This window comes from Mixophyes fleayi, chromosome 8 (genome assembly GCF_038048845.1).
Source record: "Mixophyes fleayi isolate aMixFle1 chromosome 8, aMixFle1.hap1, whole genome shotgun sequence".
In the NCBI taxonomy this organism is placed as follows: Eukaryota; Metazoa; Chordata; class Amphibia; order Anura; family Limnodynastidae; genus Mixophyes; species Mixophyes fleayi.
The window spans coordinates 96,064,843-96,084,920 of NC_134409.1; the positions used below are offsets into that span (position 1 = coordinate 96,064,843).

A 20,078-nucleotide genomic window follows, 5' to 3' on the forward strand; every position below is an offset into this window, starting at 1 on the left:
ATGGTTGGGAACCTCTTCTACATCAGAGGACGTCACAAAAGCTCGAGATAGAGCGTCAGCTTTCTTGTTCTTAGCAGCTGGTTTGAAGGTTATAATTAATTCAAAACGGGAAAAGAAAAGAGACCATCTTGCTTGACGAGGGTTCAAGCATTGAGCAGATTGCAAATATGACAAGTTCTTATGATCCGTGAAGATCGTCACCGGATGGCGAGCTCCTTCCAACAAGTATCTCCATTCCTCTAATGCAGCTTTGATGGCCAGCAACTCCTTGTCCCCGATAGTATAGTTTTTCTCTGCGGGCAGAAGACCCCGAGAGTAGAAGGCACAAGGATGTAATTTTTGTTGCTCCGAGCGTTGGGAGAGAATAGCTCCTAAGCCCACATTAGAGGCATCTACTTCTAGGAAGAAGGGGAGTGTCACATCAGGTTGTCGCAGAATGGGAGCAGACGAGAAGGACTCTTTGAGGATTTGAAAGGCTTGGAGAGCCTCAGATGACCATTGCTTAGTATTAGCCCCTTTCCGAGTTAGGGCCACAATGGGAGATGCAATGGATGAAAAGTCTTGAATGAAGCGTCTATAGTAATTGGCAAAACCTAAAAAACGCTGGATGGCACGAAGAGTAGTTGGCTGAGGCCAATGTAGTACAGCATTTACTTTGTCTGGATCCATCTTCAGGCCAACTCCGGAAACTATATACCCCAAGAATGGAATCTGGGGTAACTCGAATGAACATTTTTCCAATTTACAGAACAACGAGTTTTTCCGTAGTCTGGAGAGGACTTCTGCCACATGTTGGTGATGAGAAGGCAGGTCCTGTGAGAAGATCAATATGTCGTCCAGGTAGACAACGACACATACATATAATAAGTCCCGAAAGATCTCATTGATGAAACCCTGGAAAACCGCGGGGGCATTACACAGCCCGAAGGGCATTACTAAATATTCGTAATGCCCATCTCTGGTGTTAAACGCGGTCTTCCATTCGTCACCGGAACGGATTCTAATTAAATTGTAGGCACCACGAAGATCCAACTTAGTAAATATCCGAGCTCCCTTGATGCGATCAAATAGCTCAGTGATCAGCGGAATGGGATACCGATTCTTGATAGTAATGGCGTTGAGTCCACGAAAATCTATACAAGGGCGTAATGATCCATCCTTCTTTTTGACGAAGAAGAACCCGGCTCCAGCGGGAGAGGTGGAAGGTCGAATGAACCCACGCTGGAGATTCTCCTGTATGTACTCAGATGTGGCTTGAGTTTCAGGTAACGAGAGAGGATAGACCCGACCCCTGGGAGGAGTCTTGCCAGGTAGAAGGTCGATCGGACAATCCCAAGAACGATGAGGAGGAAGACGTTCAGACTGAGCTTTATCAAACACATCGGCAAATGAAGCATACTGAGGAGGGAGTCCCGGGGAGGAAGATGAGATGGAAGATTGCTGTACTTTAAGAGGAATAACTTGAGAGAGACAACGATGGTGACATTCAGACCCCCAAGACGTAACTTGAGGGGTGCGCCAGTCAATCTGGGGAGAGTGACATTGAAGCCATGGAAGGCCTAAGACAATCGGACTTGTCGTAACTGGAAGAATTAAAAACGAAATTTCTTCATGGTGTAGTACACCAATCTGAAGGGTTACTGGAGACGTACTCTGGGTGATGAGACCATTGATGAGGCGTGATCCATCTATAGCCGTCACAGTAATGGGTGTTTTTAAAGTGATCACTGGTAGGGACCATTGATTCACTAGTGATTTAGAAATGAAATTTCCTGCTGCTCCGGAATCAATCAATGCCTGTGACTCAAAGGATTTGGTAGCAAAGGAAATCGTAACATCAAAAGCGCAGACTTTAGATTTCATAGACAATGGAGAGGACTCCAGGGACCCTAACTTCACCTCTCCAGAACTAGTTAGGGCCTGGCATTTCCCGATCTCTTAGGGCAAGAGCTGAGCATATGCGTGGAATCAGCACAATAGATACAGAGTCTATTCTTTACTCTTCGTTTCCTTTCCTCTGAAGATAATTTAGAACGTCCTATCTCCATGGGAATCACAGAGGATGGAGCTGGACGAAATTGAGGGTTTAAACGAAGAGGTGCTTTGACAGCTGTTGTTTTCTCAGACTCTCTTTCACGAAATCTCATATCTACACGATGGCAAAGAGAGATCAAATCTTCTAGTGACGAAGGAAGCTCTTGGGTAGTCAGTGCATCTTTAATTTTATCGGAGAGCCCCTGCCAGAAGGCGGCAACTAATGCTTCAGTGTTCCACTGAAGTTCAGAGGCTAAGATCCTAAATTGAATGACATACTGTCCTACTGTATGGGAGCCTTGTCGCAAACGAAGAATGCTGGAAGCAGCGGAGGTCACACGACCTGGTTCATCGAACACACTTCGGAACGTGGAAATGAATTTGGCACTATCTTGTAGAATTGGATCGTTTCTTTCCCACAGGGGGGAGGCCCAAGCCAGGGCTTGTCCCGAAAACAATGAGATAAGATAGGCCACTCTGGAACGATGGGTAGCAAAATTTTGAGGTTGGAGTTCAAAATGGACTGAACATTGGTTAAGGAAACCTCTACAAGTTTTGGGGTCCCCGTCATATTTTGACGGAGTAGGCAGGTGAAGCGTAGGAGCTGTAGACACCTGGGATGGCACTGGGGAAACGGAGGAAAGCACAGGAGCTTCAATATTAGCTGTAACAGTCTGTCCAGATGTTCCTTGGGAGGTTAATGATTGGTAACATTGAAGTAACAGCTGTTGGCGAGCATCCTGTTGCTCCACACGGCTGACCAGATGCTGCAGCATCTCTTTAGCGGTAGGTTCCGTATCTGGGTCTGTCATTGCCTGATCTTACTGTCACGGGCACTAGGAGTCTTTACCCAGGGATCACCAGGTGATAGGCTTACCAGAGCAGTATAGGTGGTAATATGGTACTCTGGTAGCAGGGTGATCACGGAACAGGAAATAGCAGATGATGAGATGCTCAGGAAAGTCTATGACTAGCAGCACTGGCAATATGGAGGTAGTAATACACGAGGAACTGTATGGACAAAGGACACGTGAAGGTAGTCAGTGGTCTGCGGTAGCAAGTTGTACCACTGCTATAGTGAGGAGGAATGTCCAACAGAAACGAGGAGGTGATGAGAGTCAGCGGTCTGCGGATAGCAAGTTGTACCGCTGTCTGAGTGAAGGAATGGAATCCAAGTGGAGGTATCCGGGGAGTCAGTGGTCTGCGTTAGCAAGTTGTACCACTGCTATGTGAGAGGATACTGGAGCAGGTGATACAGGAAACAGGGATCAGTGGTCTGCCTTCAGCAAGTTGTACCACTGAATATATATGTGAGGAGGTGCACGGGGAGAGACTGCAACACAAGATATACACGGGCACCTTGACTTTGAACCACAGTGATATGCACAATATAAATGTATAGATGACTGAACAATACTGCCAATATAGAAAGTCTCTTGAAGTAGTCCAGCATAAGATAACACAGTCAATGATGGCAATAGACTCAGCGGATAGCACACTCCAGAGGAGAACCAACACAGTCCAGCAAGGTATGCAATACACAGCACAGTCAATGAGAAGTATGCATACCGTGGTTCAGGAGGCAGTCAGACAGGAGTGCAGAGATACCTGAACGGCAGGAGGCCGGCAGGATGCGAAGTCCCTGGATGGGTGAAGCGGTGGTCTAGTAGGTGCAGCGCACGGGTAGGTAGACCAGCAGGGAACACAGGAAAGCGTGGAGAGCGGATCAGCAGTAGATGGATGAGTAGTGCTGAGGAGTAGCAGCAGCGGGTCTCTGCGGGAACACGGAGGTAGCCAATAGCAACCAGCAGGTGCAGTAACGATGGGACACGGGAGAGCAGAGTTGAACAGGCACTGTTGATCACGGAGAATAGCGGGTAGCAATAGTGGAGGCAGACTCAAGGAAACACGGGAGCGTTGACAAGGACTGAAGACTGAAGCGCACAGAGGCAGCGGATAGGAATCAGCCAAACAGTCACGATGAAACACAGACGGGTTGCAGGTTGAAGACTGTAGTGCACGGAGGCAGCGGATAGGAATCAGCTAGCAGTCACGATGATGAAACACAGACGAGTTGCAGGTTGAAGACTGTAGTGCACGGAGGCAGCGGATAGGAATCAGCTAGCAGTCACGATGATGAAACACAGACGAGTTGCAGGTTGAAGACTGTAGTGCACAGAGGCAGCGGATAGGCATCAGCTAACAGTCCCAATAATAAATGGTAGAGTAGAAGTGGTTAGAAGACTGTAGTGCACGGAGGCAGCGGATAGGAATCAGCTCACAGTCACGATGATACAGTAGATGGTAGAAGTGGTATGGGAACCACAGTAGGAGAAGTGGTTTGAAGACTGTAGTGCACGGAGGCAGCGGATAGGAATCAGCTCACAGTCACGATGATACAGTAGATGGTAGAAGTGGTATGGGAACCACAGTAGTAGAAGTGGTTTGGAAACCACAGAGGTAGAAGTGGTTTGGAAACCACAGGAATCAGCTGGGCTGAATAAACGAGGAAACACAGGAACACCTTCAGAGACTCATGGGGAATGAGACTCCAAGATCAGGCAACGTGGTGTTGACCACAGGTGCTTAATATAGGGAGGTTGCCTGATCTGCCAATTAAGTTAAAGGAACATACACTGAAGGTTTGGAAAGGGCTGCGCATGCGCAGTCCCTCAGGATAGAGGACGTCCACGGTTCCTAATAGTCCGGGAAGAAGCACTCACAGTCCGGTGAGTGACACTTACGTAGTCAGTTCCGTGTCGGCCTATCTGAACAGATTAAAGATTCGCTAGTGCAATACCCGTCTCCTAGCTCTCTGGAGGATCTGATGCACCTCTCCATTAAAATTGACAGGAGATATAAAGAGCGGAAAACTGAAAAGGAAACGTCATCACCTCCATCCGCCTTCGTTCCTATCTCCCAGGATGGTGAGGAACCAATGCAATTGGGAGCATACCGTCTTTCCGCTGAGGAGAGAGACAGGAGACGGTCACAAGGCTTATGTTTATATTGTGGCGCAAGAGGCCACTTCTCCCGTTCTTGCCCAAACAAGTCGGGAAACGAGCATGCCTAAGGAACGAGGGGAGAGTTCACTTAGGTCTACAAATTGTCTCCCAGAAAAATGCACTATTGGTCCCTGCACAGCTCACGTTCAGTGCTCGTTCTACGAAACTATCAGCCTTCATTGACAGTGGAGCTGCTGGCAACTTCCTTGACATCGAGTTTGCCCGCTCTGCTGGGATTCCGCGGATTAAACTCCAATCTGCCATTACGGTATGTGGCTTAGATGGTAGTCCATTGCCAGGAGGCAAGATTACTTGGGAGACCCCACCACTACAGTTGAACGTTGGCGCTCTCCATTCGGAATCCATAGTCTTACGCCTTATCGAATGTCCATCGGTTCCTTTAATTCTGGGCCACCCTTGGCTATCCTGCCATAACCCCATCATGGATTGGGCAAAAGGAGAAATTGTCCAGTGGAGCCCCCATTGTACACAGTCTTGCTTGACACTACCTCTACGTATTATTCAGTCTATTCCGGAGCAGCTCCCTTCTCAGTATCATGGCTACTGGGATGTTTTCTCCAAAAAGGCTGCTGACACACTACCACCGCACCGCAATTTCGACTGTGCCATTGAGCTCATTCCGGGCTCTAAATTACCCAAGGGACGCTTGTATCCTCTCTCCGGTCCAGAGACCAAATCCATGCAGGAGTATATTGACGAAAACTTGGAGAAGGGCTTCATCAGGCCATCCAAGTCCCCAGTAGGAGCAGGGTGTTTCTTTGTACCCAAGAAGGACGGTGGACTCAGACCCTGTATCGACTATCGAGGGCTGAACCTTATTACGGTTAAGAACACCTACCCCCTTCCCCTCATCTCCGTTCTTTTTGATCAATTAAGAGGAGCCACTATCTTCACAAAAATTGATCTTCGTGGAGCCTATAATCTCATACGTATTAGAGCAGGTGATGAGTGGAAGACGGCGTTCAACACGCTCTCGGGCCATTACGAATACCTGGTCATGCCGTTTGGCCTGAGTAATGCTCCTGCCGTATTTCAGGATTTGATTAATGAGGTGTTACGTGAGTTCCTGGGACACTTTGTTGTTGTTTACCTTGATGACATCCTCATATATTCAAAATCGTTGTCTGCGCACCAGGGTCATGTCAGACAAATCCTACAGAAATTACGGGAACATCACCTCTACGCGAAACTCGAGAAATGCGAGTTCGAGGTCCAGAAGGTATCCTTCCTCGGTTATCTAATCTCCTCAGAAGGTTTCTCCATGGACCCAACCAAGGTCCAAGCAATTCTGGATTGGATTCAACCGAATAACCTCAAGGCGGTCCAGAGATTCCTGGGATTCGCCAATTACTACAGGAGGTTTATTGGCGGCTTTGCTGATATCGTGGCTCCTATTGTCACCTTGACCCGCAAAGGAGGTGATCCAACTGTTTGGTCACAACAGGCAATAAATGCATTCAAAACCCTGAAGAAAGCTTTTGTGTCTGCTCAGGTTCTCAGACATCCGGATCCTAGGGTACCGTTTGTTCTTGAGGTAGATGCTTCTGACGTCGGTGCTGGGGCTGTCTTGTCACAAAAAGACCCCCAGACCCACCGCTTACATCCATGTGCCTTTTTTTCCCGTCAGTTCTCATCAGCGGAAACCAACTATGACGTGGGAAACCGAGAATTGCTGGCAATTAAATGGGCCTTTGAGGAATGGCGACACTGGTTGGAAGGCGCTGCACACCAGATCTCCGTTATAACGGATCATAAGAACTTACAGTATATACAGTCAGCCAAACGTCTGAACCCCCGACAGGCTCGGTGGTCGCTGTTCTTCACTCGGTTCAACTTTATTATCACCTATCGTCCTGGTTCCAAAAATATTCAAGCGGACGCCCTGTCTAGAAGTTTCCTGGCACATCATGCTCCGGTCACCTGCTCAGAGCCTATTGTTCCTGTGTCTATGATTCATGCCGGATTAACTCAAGATTTGAGCTGTACCTTACAAAGGTTCCAGAGGTTGGCTCCTGATAACACTCCGGCAGGATGTTTGTTTGTCCCAGTTCATCTAAGGAAGACAGTCCTTGCTGAGGCACACAACAGTCGGACTGCTGGGCATCCTGGAGTCTACAAAACACTGGAAATCCTTTCCCGTACTGTATGGTGGCCGTCTCTGTCTGCTGACGTCAAGAGTCACGTCCGGTCCTGTGAAGTTTGTGCCAGGAACAAAGTTCCCAGGACTCGCCCGGTAGGTCAGTTAGTTCCGTTGGCCGCCCCTGGTAAACCTTGGACACATCTGTCCATGGACTTTATAGTCGATCTGCCACCCTCTGCGGGACACAATACCATTTGGGTCGTGGTAGACCGGTTCAGCAAGATGGCACACTTCATTCCACTCACTAGGCTGCCTACTGCTCGAGATTTGGCAGTTTTGTTCATTCAACACATTTTCCGCCTCCATGGACTCCCTACAGACATCGTCTCCGATCGGGGTTCCCAGTTCATAGCGCAGTTCTGGAGATCATTCTGTACCCTCCTGGGAATCAAGGTCAGTTTATCATCTGCATACCACCCTCAGTCAAATGGGCAGACTGAAAGGGTTAACCAGTCCTTGGAGAAGTTCTTGCGATGCTACATATCGGAGTTCCATGACAACTGGTCCTCCTTGTTGCCCTGGGCAGAATTTGCCTGTAACAACTCCTGTCACTCATCCACGAAAACCTCTCCGTTCTTTTGCAATTATGGTTTCCACCCCAGATCTAACTCTTTGTATTCACTCCAGTCCGTTGGTATCCAGGAGATCCGTTCCACTGCCAGGGATCTCAGAGTTGTCTGGAAGAAAGTACATTCATCTTTAAAACAAGCCTCACTTGTTGCAAAAAAAAATTCGGACCGACACCGTACCCCCTGCTCCCTTAAGGTTGGCCAGAAAGTCTGGCTGTCTACAAAAAATATCAGGCTCAGACAACCTTGCAAGAAATTGGGCCCTAAGTTCATCGGGCCGTTTCTTATCATCAAGCAGGTGAACTCCGTCGCATTTAGGTTAAAAATTCCAGGCTCGTTAAGAATTCCAAACACCTTTCATTGTTCTCTATTGAAGCCAGTGCTTTATCCTGGTCAAGCCCAGTCTTCAAGTGTGCCTGGGAGAGGTTCCAGTGGGCCACAAAAATTCGTGATTCAAAAGGTCCTTGATTCTAAAAATGTTCAAGGACAGGTGCATTTCCTTATACAATGGAGGAATCGCGGATTAGAAGAGCGATCTTGGGTTCCGCGGAGACAACTCCATGCCCCAAAGAAACTGAAGGAGTTCTTCAAAAAATTCCCTAGGAAACCAGGATGTCGGGGTCCCTCGACCCCTCCTCAAGGGGGGGGTACTGTTACGAGCCGCGGCAGTGCCCAGCCGCCGCGACTCACTTACCCGCGTCCCGGCCGTCGCCATGGCGACCGGGACGTCATTTCCGGCCATAACCCGGCCGTTGCCGGGGCAACCAGCAGACGCTTCAGAGCTGCGTCCCGGCAATAGGAGGAAGCCGGGCGCAGCGATTCTACAGCCTGTGGGCTAATTAATAGGGGCAGATTATAGGAGGCAATTACAGGCATTAGCCTGCAACTGTGCAGGCCAGGGGCAAGCCCTGATTGGCTCTATTAGTGACTGCGCTATTAACCTGCAGGAGTGTGTTCAACCTGTGATTGGTTCAGCTGGGTATTTAAGGCAATGAGGTCTGCTGCCTCATTGCCGGTTATAGCTTCTGTGCTCCAGTCTGCTGACCTGCTTGTTCCAGTTCCTGTATCCTGTATCTACGTTTGACTTCCCGTGTATGACCCTTGGCTTCGTATTGGACTTCGCTTGTGTTTCCTGTGACCCTGATCCTTGGCTTGTTTACCCGTTCTGCTACTTTGCCTGTGACCTCTGACCTCAGCTTGTTCATCATTACTGTTACCTGCTGCCGGCCTTTGACCTCTGCGTGGACCTGACTCTTCTTGCCTGGGTTCTCCCCAGCCGGTACACACTTCACGACCCTCTGTCAGTCTGCAGCCCAGTCTGTCCCCACCATCAGGGGCTCCAGTGAACACCTGACTGGCAGAGTAGACTCCGGGTTGTGTTGTGCCGGCTGGAGGGGTTCCTAACAGTTACATTGAGGTCATATTTGAAGGATACTACGCATGTTTTACATATTTTTAAAGATTTTATTTGGAATTAAGTATTGTATACTTTACACACTCTGACAGTCTGGTACACATATATATACCACCTAATAATTTGGAAACTTTAATCCCGAAATACTATACTATTGTGCGCCCTATCCCTCTGTTTGTATTTTAGATTATTTCCGACTACATCGCCTGGTTATTTGGGGGATTGGCAGCCGCCTGCACATTGGAAGTATATAGAAGGACTATATGAACTAATTCTATTGCTAATAATTAGTCACAAGCCATTTCTGTATCATTTTCTGTTTGCTATATATATATATATATATATATATATATATTAAACTATATAACTATTAAATATTCTTTAACCTTTTCTCACACATGCTCCCCTTCCCACAAACTTTTCTCTCACATGACCACCTACTACACAGCTTTTTCTTCCAATAAATGACCATCTGCCCACTAACTTTTCTCATACACTCTGGCAGATACAGAAGACGCGATCAAGCCAATCAACCGCCATGCAGCAATCATCATCCCAATAAATTGTGGTGGAGGGGTCCGATCATCTGGGAAAGGGGACAGGGCCAACACGGATCAACCACTCAAACTGGAGGAGAGACGTTGCAATGCAAAATCGCCCCCCCCCCAAAAAAAAAAAGTCTGCCCGTGCTCATACATGTCCTTTGCCGACAAGAGCGTGTTATCTGGTTTTCTTTAAGTCATGTCAGCTACACTGTAACATAACAGGAACATTTGCAGCTGTCCGCCTGCACGTTACTGCGGCAATCACATGACCTAATGACGTCAGAAGGTGGTTTAGCAGTAGGGGAACTAGCCACAGCCTATAAGGTTCCTTTCCCTTAAGCAGAATGGCGGAACATGTGGATGTAACAGAGACTGAAGTGGAAACGAAAACGTTCCAAGATTTGGTGAGAACATAAGCTGTAAAAATATAATTTGGAGTCGCTTATTTTTCTGTTCGTTGTCGCTGACTGCGGATCTGTGCCTCTTAATTACGGTTTTCTTAAAGAAAAAAATAGAATTGTACTGTGATGTTATATAGCGAATAAGTATTTAAATGTTGATACGTGGGGTTTTTTAGTGTGTTTTTGATGGTGCGTGCACATGGATAGTTTATATGGATTGCGGTTGTTGCTGGTGAATTTCAATCGCTACTGCTCTTTCTAAAATAGAGATATATATATATATATATATATATATATATATATTTTATTTTATCATACCTCATTCACCTAACGTAAATCATTCATGTACATGCAGCCTACTAAAATTCCCCATCTTTCGTTTTATCAGTTACCAATGTACATTTATTGAATCTGCAGCAATTCCAAAATGGGGGAAAAAAATTGAAAGTGTAACTTGGAACAAAAGTTGTGACCCAGTTACATGTTATGGCAAACATGAGTTCATCAAATTGAATTTTATATAAATACTTTTAGTAGCCCTCAGTGCAGGTGGGTAGTGCCACAATATATGTTTTTGCATAATTATTGTGCTGTTATGCATGGCATCATTAGTAATCACCTTTCCATACATAATTAAGTGACACCTTGTGAATGCAGGCGTAGGTTTCAATATAAATACACTGATTTCAATTTAATTGTTTTTTAAGGATATGGTTGCTATAATTTTCTATTTGTTGAATTATGTTTGTAAACTTAAAAATATTCTAACAAATTTTTCTTTGGATGTTACTTTCATTGTGCTGCAAAACACATAGGGGCCTATTAACGCTTTCCCCCCTGTTAAATCCCAGAAAACAACAGTTTTTGGGGATTAACCACTAAATTGCTATTTATGATTGTAGCATTGCAACAGATATCTCAGATATCTGCTGCTTTGCATCTCATCGTTTTAACGAGCACTCCCCATAACAGTGTATGTGCTCAGTAACGCTATTTAACAATGTATTAAATTAACTTTTCAATAATAATGTATGCCAGCTTAAGCTGGTGTACGTTAACATTATTGAAAAGTTTCACTACCTGCAGCTCTGCTCCGAAGAGTGGAGCTGGACAGCACAAGTGTGGAGGGATCATGTGATCCCTCCCTGTCACATGACCCACCGTCTTTCAGTCCAGATCTCTGTGCGCATGCTCAAGCTTTTCGGTCGGGTAATGCGTAGAGGGATTCAAAGCAGTCTGGAAACCACATCGCAGAGGACCGCAAACGACGAGCCCGTGAAAGGTAAGTGTAAGACTTAACAGGTACAGCTGTTCCTGTGTTGATTTTTTTTTTTTTTTTTTTTTAATAAATATGAGATATCTATGCGATGATGATTGAAAAGTATCTTTCATAAAATGCGGTGTTACATAAATAGGCCCCTTAGAAATTTGTATTTTCAATGGCTCTTGCTGTCTATAATAGAACCTGTGGGTTCTGATCCCAAATATGGTCCCATAATTTGTTTTTGGAGTTTTGTAATTGTAAGGAACCATCTTTATGGCATGTTGACAGTCACTGTGATTTTGTTGGTCAATATGACCACCAATCAGTGAAACATGAATGGGTGCCTAAATGATCACATCTCAAGGTATACATGATAAATATCCAGTCCTAATGTACACTTGTTTAAGAAACCAATCATTATTTCTTAACTACATTTAACAACTTTTGTAGAACTGTCTGTATATTTATAATTTCACTATTGAATACATGATTAAATGTCACTTACGTGGAGGATAAATTCATTATAATCATGCTATTGCTTGTTGGATAAATTCCCCACATCTCTTTTCAGTTTTCCATTAATTGTCAAGTTTTGTAGACATAGGTGATATAATTTATGTAAGGCTACTATATATTCTTGTTATTTCTATTTTTTAGGGAGTGACAGATGTGTTATGTGAAACATGTGAACAGTTAGGATGGAAACAGCCAACCAAGATTCAGATTGAGGCGATTCCTGTGGCTCTTCAAGGTAATTAATGATTGCAAACTTAGCAGTGAATAGTCAACCCCTCGTCCGGGTCTCTATGTAATTTAGTGTAAATGATTTGAATGTGTCACTTGCCTTTCTTCTGCAAAATAAATGTTTATTCATGTATTATATTTTCTTTACCTCTTCACAGGTCGTGACATCATTGGTTTGGCTGAGACTGGCTCAGGAAAGACTGGCGCTTTTGCATTACCTATCCTTCAGACATTGCTGGAAAGCCCACAGAGACTTTATGCCTTGGTTCTCACACCAACAAGAGAGTTGGCATTCCAGATATCTGAACAGTTTGAGGCTCTTGGTTCTTCCATTGGAGTTAAAAGTGGTATGTTTGAATTTTCTAAGTACAATATTACTAGTTGTATAATTGCTTCTCTGCCTTTTGACTAAGCTCAAGTGCAGTTGTGGCAGAGCTGCACTTGGTCCTCTGGCCAGGGGCTGGGTAGGCTCTTTTGAAAGCCTGAGACAATTGTGCCTCCGGAGTAGCAACCCGGGGGTGCCATAAATCACAGGTCAGGAGACCTTAATACAGATATCACGTGATTATGTTGGCACCTATGCACTTTTGACCTCTTTAAAGCACCACTACATTCTTTGCCATGGCCTTTTGGCTGTGCGAGAGTTTTTACAACCAGCCCAGCCATTAGGCTAGGGCCGTATCCACTCAGCGCTATATATTTTTTTTCTCCACGTTCGTCACCTTCACTTCTATGTTTTCATGCTTCTGGATTTTAGGGTGCGGGTAGGCCCTTTTGGGCTACGTCCCTGAAAGATCTAGGGGTGCTGTGTGGCCCTTAGATTCCGGCCCCCTGAAGCCATCATTGGTCTTCCCTTCCTGGGGTTGGACTGGTTGTCGAGCCTTGGGTGAAGCTTCGGTGGATCCCAGGGGCCTTGCGGCGAAGGGGGTCTAAAGACCCTTGCACCCTAAGAGACCTTTTGGTTCCGGTGGTCGGGGACTTAGGCCTTTTTTCTTTTTTAAGGAAGGGTCATGTTCGGCATCCTTTAGTGCACCTTTTAATGGTTTTGCACCTTTTTTGGATCACGAAAGCACGATCCCAGGCTTTCAAAAAATGTTAAATGCAGATTTTTAGAGTAGTTTCTTGAAGAAAACAAATAAAACAATTCCTTTAGTGACTTGTTGAATAACTGGACATGGTATAATGTTGAATCTGAAATCTCCCATTATACACCCACACATTCATAAGTGCACATTCACACTTCTACAATACATTTTTCTCCTTTAATTCTTCATGGCAGCCATTACAGTGGGTTAAATCCATTTCCAGATTAGGTAGGGACATTTATTTTTATTTTTTTTAAAAAAACTTAAGGCAGCTCCTCATCCTTCCCCTGTGTCTTTCCTAATAGTGTTCTATTTTCTGTAGCGCAAAGTGTCATTGATTTAGAGGAAGTATATTTGCAGTCAGAATGTGATTCACCAGGGATTCTGGAAGATTCCTCTAGTAATGAATCTGGAGAAGTTAAAGATACACCCAAGATGTTAAGTTTTTACATTGGAGGTTTTACTTGCCCATAGATTTGAATATATATTTATGGAGGAAGAATCAACTGCCATAGAGATTTATTCATAAGGACCAGGCACAGGACAAGGGTCAGTCTAACTTGAAGCGTTTGGATCTATGTATCCATAGGTCCTGCTGCTTCCATTGTGACCTTATGAACAGAATGTAGGTCAAGTTGGAGAATTAAATATTCTGCCCTGGTACCTAGAGTATATTGCTGTGGCCTACCAAATAGCAGGGGGACTATAGACAATGTCCCTCTCACTTCTGGGCTCTTCAGGGGTCACAGCTCCTACAGAAGTGGTAGTTTCATCACTGATACAAACTATCTTTGTCCAGCATTCTATCTGGGGGACACTCCTGCATTAGTTTATGGTGAAGGTGCAACACTCCTGTTCTCACACTGTGTATGTCAATATGGGAGGATATGGTGCTGTCAGAAAACCAGTGTCTGCATGCAACTATTACGTTGTTTGGAAAACTTTTGTGGTTTTGTGCGAATGCAAATGTTTCCACACTTCTTCCTTCAGGCTTTCGCGTCCTATTTCTTTTCATATTTTACTACATTTTATTTATTTTTTTTTGTTTCATTTTGAAAAAGGACAAATCCAATTTTTACCTTGACATCTAATGCTGGCATAATGGTCTAACATTCTTCCGATGCAAACTAAAGTTAGCTGTGTTGTATTTATTTTAAAAAAAACCACAAACTTCACCAATGTTTCTAATATGTTTTTGTTTTTTGCAGCGGTTATCGTTGGTGGAATTGATATGATGTCACAAGCTTTGGCACTTGCCAAGAAGCCTCATATTGTTATTGGTATGAACGTTTTAAGTCCATCTGTTATGCCATTTATCAAAGTAGAGAAGTGTTATTATCTGAATGATTGTTTATAACCTGGGAAGTTTGAGACAGGGGCAAGCTAAAGTTGCATTGTACAAAGAAATGATACATTTAGATTTTATGTAGATTTTCTTTTTGAGCAAAATAAAGGCTGTAGTGCTTAAGAGATTTGATAGCTTGTCGTAGTTTCCAAGCAAACCTGGAGCGATACATGAAATCACTGACCCAATGCAAATTTCGGGAAGGACCAGGCAATGCCTGTCTACCCACTCGTACTATCTACATTACTTGTGCTCATCAGATAAGTGACCCCCATATTATGCTACCCAACATGGTAGTGATACTTATTGTACTCACAGTACAAGATCCACACTTTGCTATACCTACACTGCTGTAATGCATACTCCAGTCATAGACAACCTGATACTCCTCAGGTTCTACATGGTTGGCCCTTTAACATTAAAAAGCTCCGCACATTACTCCTAATATAAAAAGTTAAAAGAATAAATTGAATCAAAGAAAAAGACATCTGTCTATAATAGGCAGGCATTTTAAACAAGTGTTACAAGCTATAACAAATTTGCTGTTCTTACAATATGTAAGTAGGTCGCACCGTGGTTTTGGGCTTCAGTACGCAAGTGTGGGTGTCTGCACCTGCGCAGGAATGGACTTTGCTGCACATGCACCTTCCCTCACTAATGCTCAGAAGAGCAGAGCAGGTGGACCTCAGGAGGGTGGTCTGGCATTGCAGGACTTTTGGCTCCATAGCAGCTGCACACCCTGCCTCTGATGCAAACTATCTTTTGTCTTTTAGAAGACTTGTTAGAGATCTGATCAGTAGAATAAGGATTCAGGTTATAATAATACAAAAGCATAGGTTTGTCTTTGCTAGTTGTGATAGTATGTATATATCCAAGGAAAGCTTCAGTAGTCCTCTTTGTACAAAACAATACAAGTGGTGATGGCTGGACCATAAAAAGTTATTACCAGACCTAAGTAAAAGAAATTGCCTAATTATAGAATCTAACATGACTACTGAGCATTAAAATTCTATAATCCTTTGTTTCTCATTAGCCACACCTGGGCGTCTCATTGACCATCTGGAAAACACAAAGGGATTTAACCTTCGAGCCGTTAAGTACCTAGTCATGGATGAAGCTGATCGCATACTTAACATGGACTTTGAAACAGAGGTGAGATCTTCAGTGACTAGTTGCCATATTACTAGTGCTATCATTTAAAACTGTCATGGAAACAAAATTAACTGAAAACCAGTAGCTGAAAATGAAGTGTGAGGTAAAATTTGCTACTAGCAGATTGTTTATACACTCTAGGGGTGTTATGCAGAATATATTATACATGCAGCATGCTTCTCCATTATATGCTACCAGCAACCCTCACATACCAACTTGAGCTGATGATGGTTGGTTTTGCATTTTTGGATTTCTTAGTTTAAGACTTGATTAGCAAGTTACTTCACTAGTTCTCCCAAAAGAAATTTTAACGTTTCATTATTGTGTTTTACAAATAGGCTGTCTGAAATTATTATAGTATAGACACAGTACAAGTTGAACCCCAAAATAAGTGCTAACATTTATATCACGGTCTTGTGAAAATATTGATTTATGCTTTATTTTATGTAATGTAGTTTTTCCTTGTTTTCTAGTTGCTAGCCTGCTTTCACTGATGTTCTATGTTGTTGTTGTTTTAATATCTTCTGCTTTGTTTTTTCCTAAGAGTTTACCCATCTCAGATCCCAATGTTTACTTTGTCATCTACTTTGTAGCATCCTGTAGTGAAAGGGGTTATCCACCTCTGGACAACTTCCCCCTTAATATAACCAACCAAGCCATGTAGCAAATAAGGGCTCCTGTTCCCTGTCGCTTACCTGGAGGTCTGAATCCATCCAGTCTCTTTAAATGCACTCAATAGTGCTTTATTGAAGAACACTCGATGTGTTGTCATACATGTCGTATGCTACAACGTGCCTTCCATGAAAATGAGCAGGACTAGATAAGATAAGCCTGCTTTCTATTTGTGTTTTTTTTAATTATTACTTTTCTTGATTGTAGTTCCCTTTCGATCAATTGAGGTTACACCATTAATGCTGTGAAACCCAAAAAATCCTGTTTATAGATGAGTCACTTACAGACTGTTTCCTTTATCTAGGTGGACAAAATTCTTAAAGTGATTCCTCGTGATCGTAAGACCTTTCTGTTCTCTGCCACAATGACAAAAAAGGTGAGCTGCCATGTTTGATGGGGAACATTCATGGGTTGTGTATGTATGTGTATATATATATATATATATATATATATATATATATTTATTTTTTTTTAAACTGTATATATTTTTCCTATTCCACGTGCCAAACAAAATTGCTAGACTTATGGCAGGAACCAGTTGCCCACCGTACAGCCCGTGTCGGGCTGGCCATTACTTGTGGGGGAGACAGGTCCTGCTTGGGGGGGAAATCCCTGGCTCAGTTGACTTGCTGCACCTCCTAGAATGGTTAGTGTACATTAATTTCCTTCATATGAGTCTGTGCCTGGACCAGACACTCTCCTACTGGAGTTGCTCTTACAGCAACAGGTTCAAGTGCTATGGCCCATGGTAAACCAGCGTGGGCCAATACGATAGAAATGTCTGTTTTGGTATTGTCAAATATTATCTTCGTTGGATAGACTCTTGATTTCCCAATGTTCAGAGACAGTTTTCTAGGTGAGAATTCAAATTTAGAATTCTCTTTGCCAGATGAGGGGAGCTTTTGTGTGTCTCAAACCCAGAAGACCCAGTTGGATGCAAAGGCGAATCCTTTCAAGGTCACGGCATTGGCAAAGTGGTTATGGCAGTCAGTCAAGATTTAATCAGGTTGGATGGGGTAGGTCGGTTTTCTTTTGGGCTCTATGCCTGGTGCTTGCTTTCTTGCTTGCTTGTTTGTTTTTCTGTAATTTTATTTTTTTATTTTTACTTGGAATCTACAGCACATGCAGGGATACCCACCAGAGAGTAAATAGCCTGTAGGCTTCCCTCAATCTGGATCCCTGTACTGGGATGAGTTTCCTCTAGGCTTCTCTCACCCTAGGGTGTTTGGCAGCCATTGACTTTGCGCTCTAATTTTACACAGGCGCTAGTCATCTTAGTGCCATCTTAGTGCGGAGGCGTCTCCCAATGAGCGAGTAGCTGCTAGGTTTCTTTCACTCAAGCATGTTTGTCACGACTTGAGCAGTCTCCCTCAATCCTTTGACAACGAGCAGTTCTTCTTGACCAGAGGACACGCTGCTGGAAAATGTTCTCTCCTTACAGGAGACCGGCTGAGCGACCAAGTTGACAGAACGCCGTGAGTGGCAGTGGTAGGGAAATGGATGGATGAGACTGGCCATTACCGCGATTGTGTGAGGGCGTGTTCCTTCCCTCAGCGCCGTCATTTTCTACCTGTCATCACTGCAGTTAACTACTCTCTTCTGTGCCCTCTCATTCGGTGCTGTGTTTTTTTTTTTTTTGTGTGTTAAAAGTACTGCCTGTTGCTCACTTTGTATATTTGTGTACCCATTGCTCTTTAGTACACAAACTGTGACTATTTTATTGATTTATTTAATATAGCTGCAGGGATCAATATTACACTATCGGTGTAGTATAATCCTTTTTAGACCAAAAATAATACCATGTGGTGTCTTAAAACACTAATTTTTGGCATGTCTATGTGTAATCAAATTTCACCACTATGTTTAACAATATAGGGACCCTTCCCTGGAGAGTGACTAGCCTTTTTTGAAGGCTTTCCTTCACTCTGGGTCTATGCAAAAAATAAAAAAATAAAAAGACACCTCCAAGCCTAAAGGGTCTGCTGAAAGTCTGTGCAACACTATATTTGTGCCTTATGTAATTCTACATTTTCTCTTGGACAGTCTGACTGATGCGAGTCTGAGTGCCTTGGTCAGCATGCTTCTGCCAATGCCAACCACCCGTGGGGATTCCCAGGCTGTGTTGTGGCTAGCGTTACTTATTAGCTGGATTCGCTAGAAGTCTGGCTAGTACTTCTAGCTCAGTTTAGGACCCAGTACCAAAGCCAGCATCAAGAGTTTGGACTAATAGGACAGTAATTTTATCACAAAAATGTGAGTACCAAGAAAATACACACGCAGACACTCACGCACACACAGGCTTTAACTAGTCAGTGCAATCTCAGATTCATTTTGTTATAAAATTAGATTTGTATTTCATGGACTGTGTTGCACTTTCTACTTTCATTTTACAGCATTAGGAATGAAAAAGCCAGTGTGAGTGAGATAATAATTGAGTCTACTGGAGCTGCTGTGCTTTATTTTTGTCTTAACTCCTCCCACTTTTTTTTATTTCCTGAGGAAATAATCTTTGCCAGAGCTGTGAACTAAATGAGTTTGTTCACTTTGATCAATTCAAAATAAACTAATCTTCATTCATGAACTACCCATCACTCTTTGCCTCACTAGACGCAATCTATGCCTACCTACATGTTGCCATAGAGGAGGGGCTTCAGTTTGTAGTGCCCAATAGACACTATTGGTTTCGGGTTTTACCCTTTGATTTTAAATACTATGCAAAAGTTTTAGGCAGGTGGGGAAAATCTGCAAAGTAAGAATGCTTTCAACAATAGAAGTGTTAATAGTTTATTTTTTTATCAATTAACATAAAGCAAAGTGAATGAACAGAAGAGAAATCAAATCAATATTTGGTGTGACCACCCTTTGCCTTCAAAACAGCATCAATTCTTTTAGATGCACCTGCAGACAGTTTTTGAAGAACCTTGGCATGGAGGTTGTTCCAAACATCTCTGAGAACTAACCACAGATCTAATGTGGATGTAGGCTTGCTCAAATCCGTTTCTCTTCATGTAACCCCAGACAGACACAATGATGTTGAGATCAGGGCTCTTTGGGGTCCTTGTCCTGCTGCAGAATAAATTCTAAGCCAATCGGATGCCTGATGTTGATGTAGTTACCATGAGTGCAAGTTACCGCCTTTCTGGTGGCTCCAGAATGGACACCCCAGGCGTGATACTCTGATATCCTAGGGTTGACCGTAGGTCTGCCTTGCTGGTTGCCTCTTGGTACAGTTCTTCTACTTCATGGTCCTCTTTAATGCACTCTTTTGGTCGTCTGCTTGGGCAGCATGTCTACTGAAGCAGTCATCCTTTGGTCCGGGGGTTTCTTACCACAAGCGATTTAGTTGAGGGCACCATTATCTTCTACTAATAACTATCGTGGTTTCGTCTTTTGGGCTTGTCAGTCTTTTCTGATTTTTCATTCTGGCAGAGCGGTGCTTGGCACAAAGTTCTCTTGTGTGCTGAAGGGGGTCTCTTGGTTTCTCTTAAACTTGGAGAGTGTTGTTACAACATTTTGTCTTAGTCTCCAATTTCTAATGTTTGCAACTTCTGGCTGTGGTCCGGGCTCTCAGATGCTATATGGAACTTACAGCTTTGGTTTGTAAGACCATATAACCCCTTATCATTCGGTATGATTTGTACAAGTGGGTGTGTGTGTGGCTGCCATTTACGCACGCTACTGCTTTTG

The 20,078-nt window shown here is 43.8% G+C and overlaps 1 protein-coding gene across 1 annotated transcript in view; it reads left to right on the plus strand.

Annotated features, from left to right (window-relative positions):
* The first annotated feature begins 9,924 nt into the window (after positions 1-9,924).
* The window catches only part of DDX47 (DEAD-box helicase 47), a 42,488-nt gene continuing 32,334 nt past the window's right edge, over positions 9,925-20,078 (plus strand). Inside the window, exons 1-6 of the mRNA XM_075182908.1 lie at positions 9,925-10,132; positions 12,051-12,144; positions 12,296-12,484; positions 14,431-14,502; positions 15,601-15,719; positions 16,696-16,767. Of these exons, the coding sequence (XP_075039009.1) occupies positions 10,073-10,132; positions 12,051-12,144; positions 12,296-12,484; positions 14,431-14,502; positions 15,601-15,719; positions 16,696-16,767 (606 nt within the window). The 5' untranslated portion in view covers positions 9,925-10,072. The remainder of the gene's footprint in view (positions 10,133-12,050; positions 12,145-12,295; positions 12,485-14,430; positions 14,503-15,600; positions 15,720-16,695; positions 16,768-20,078) is intronic.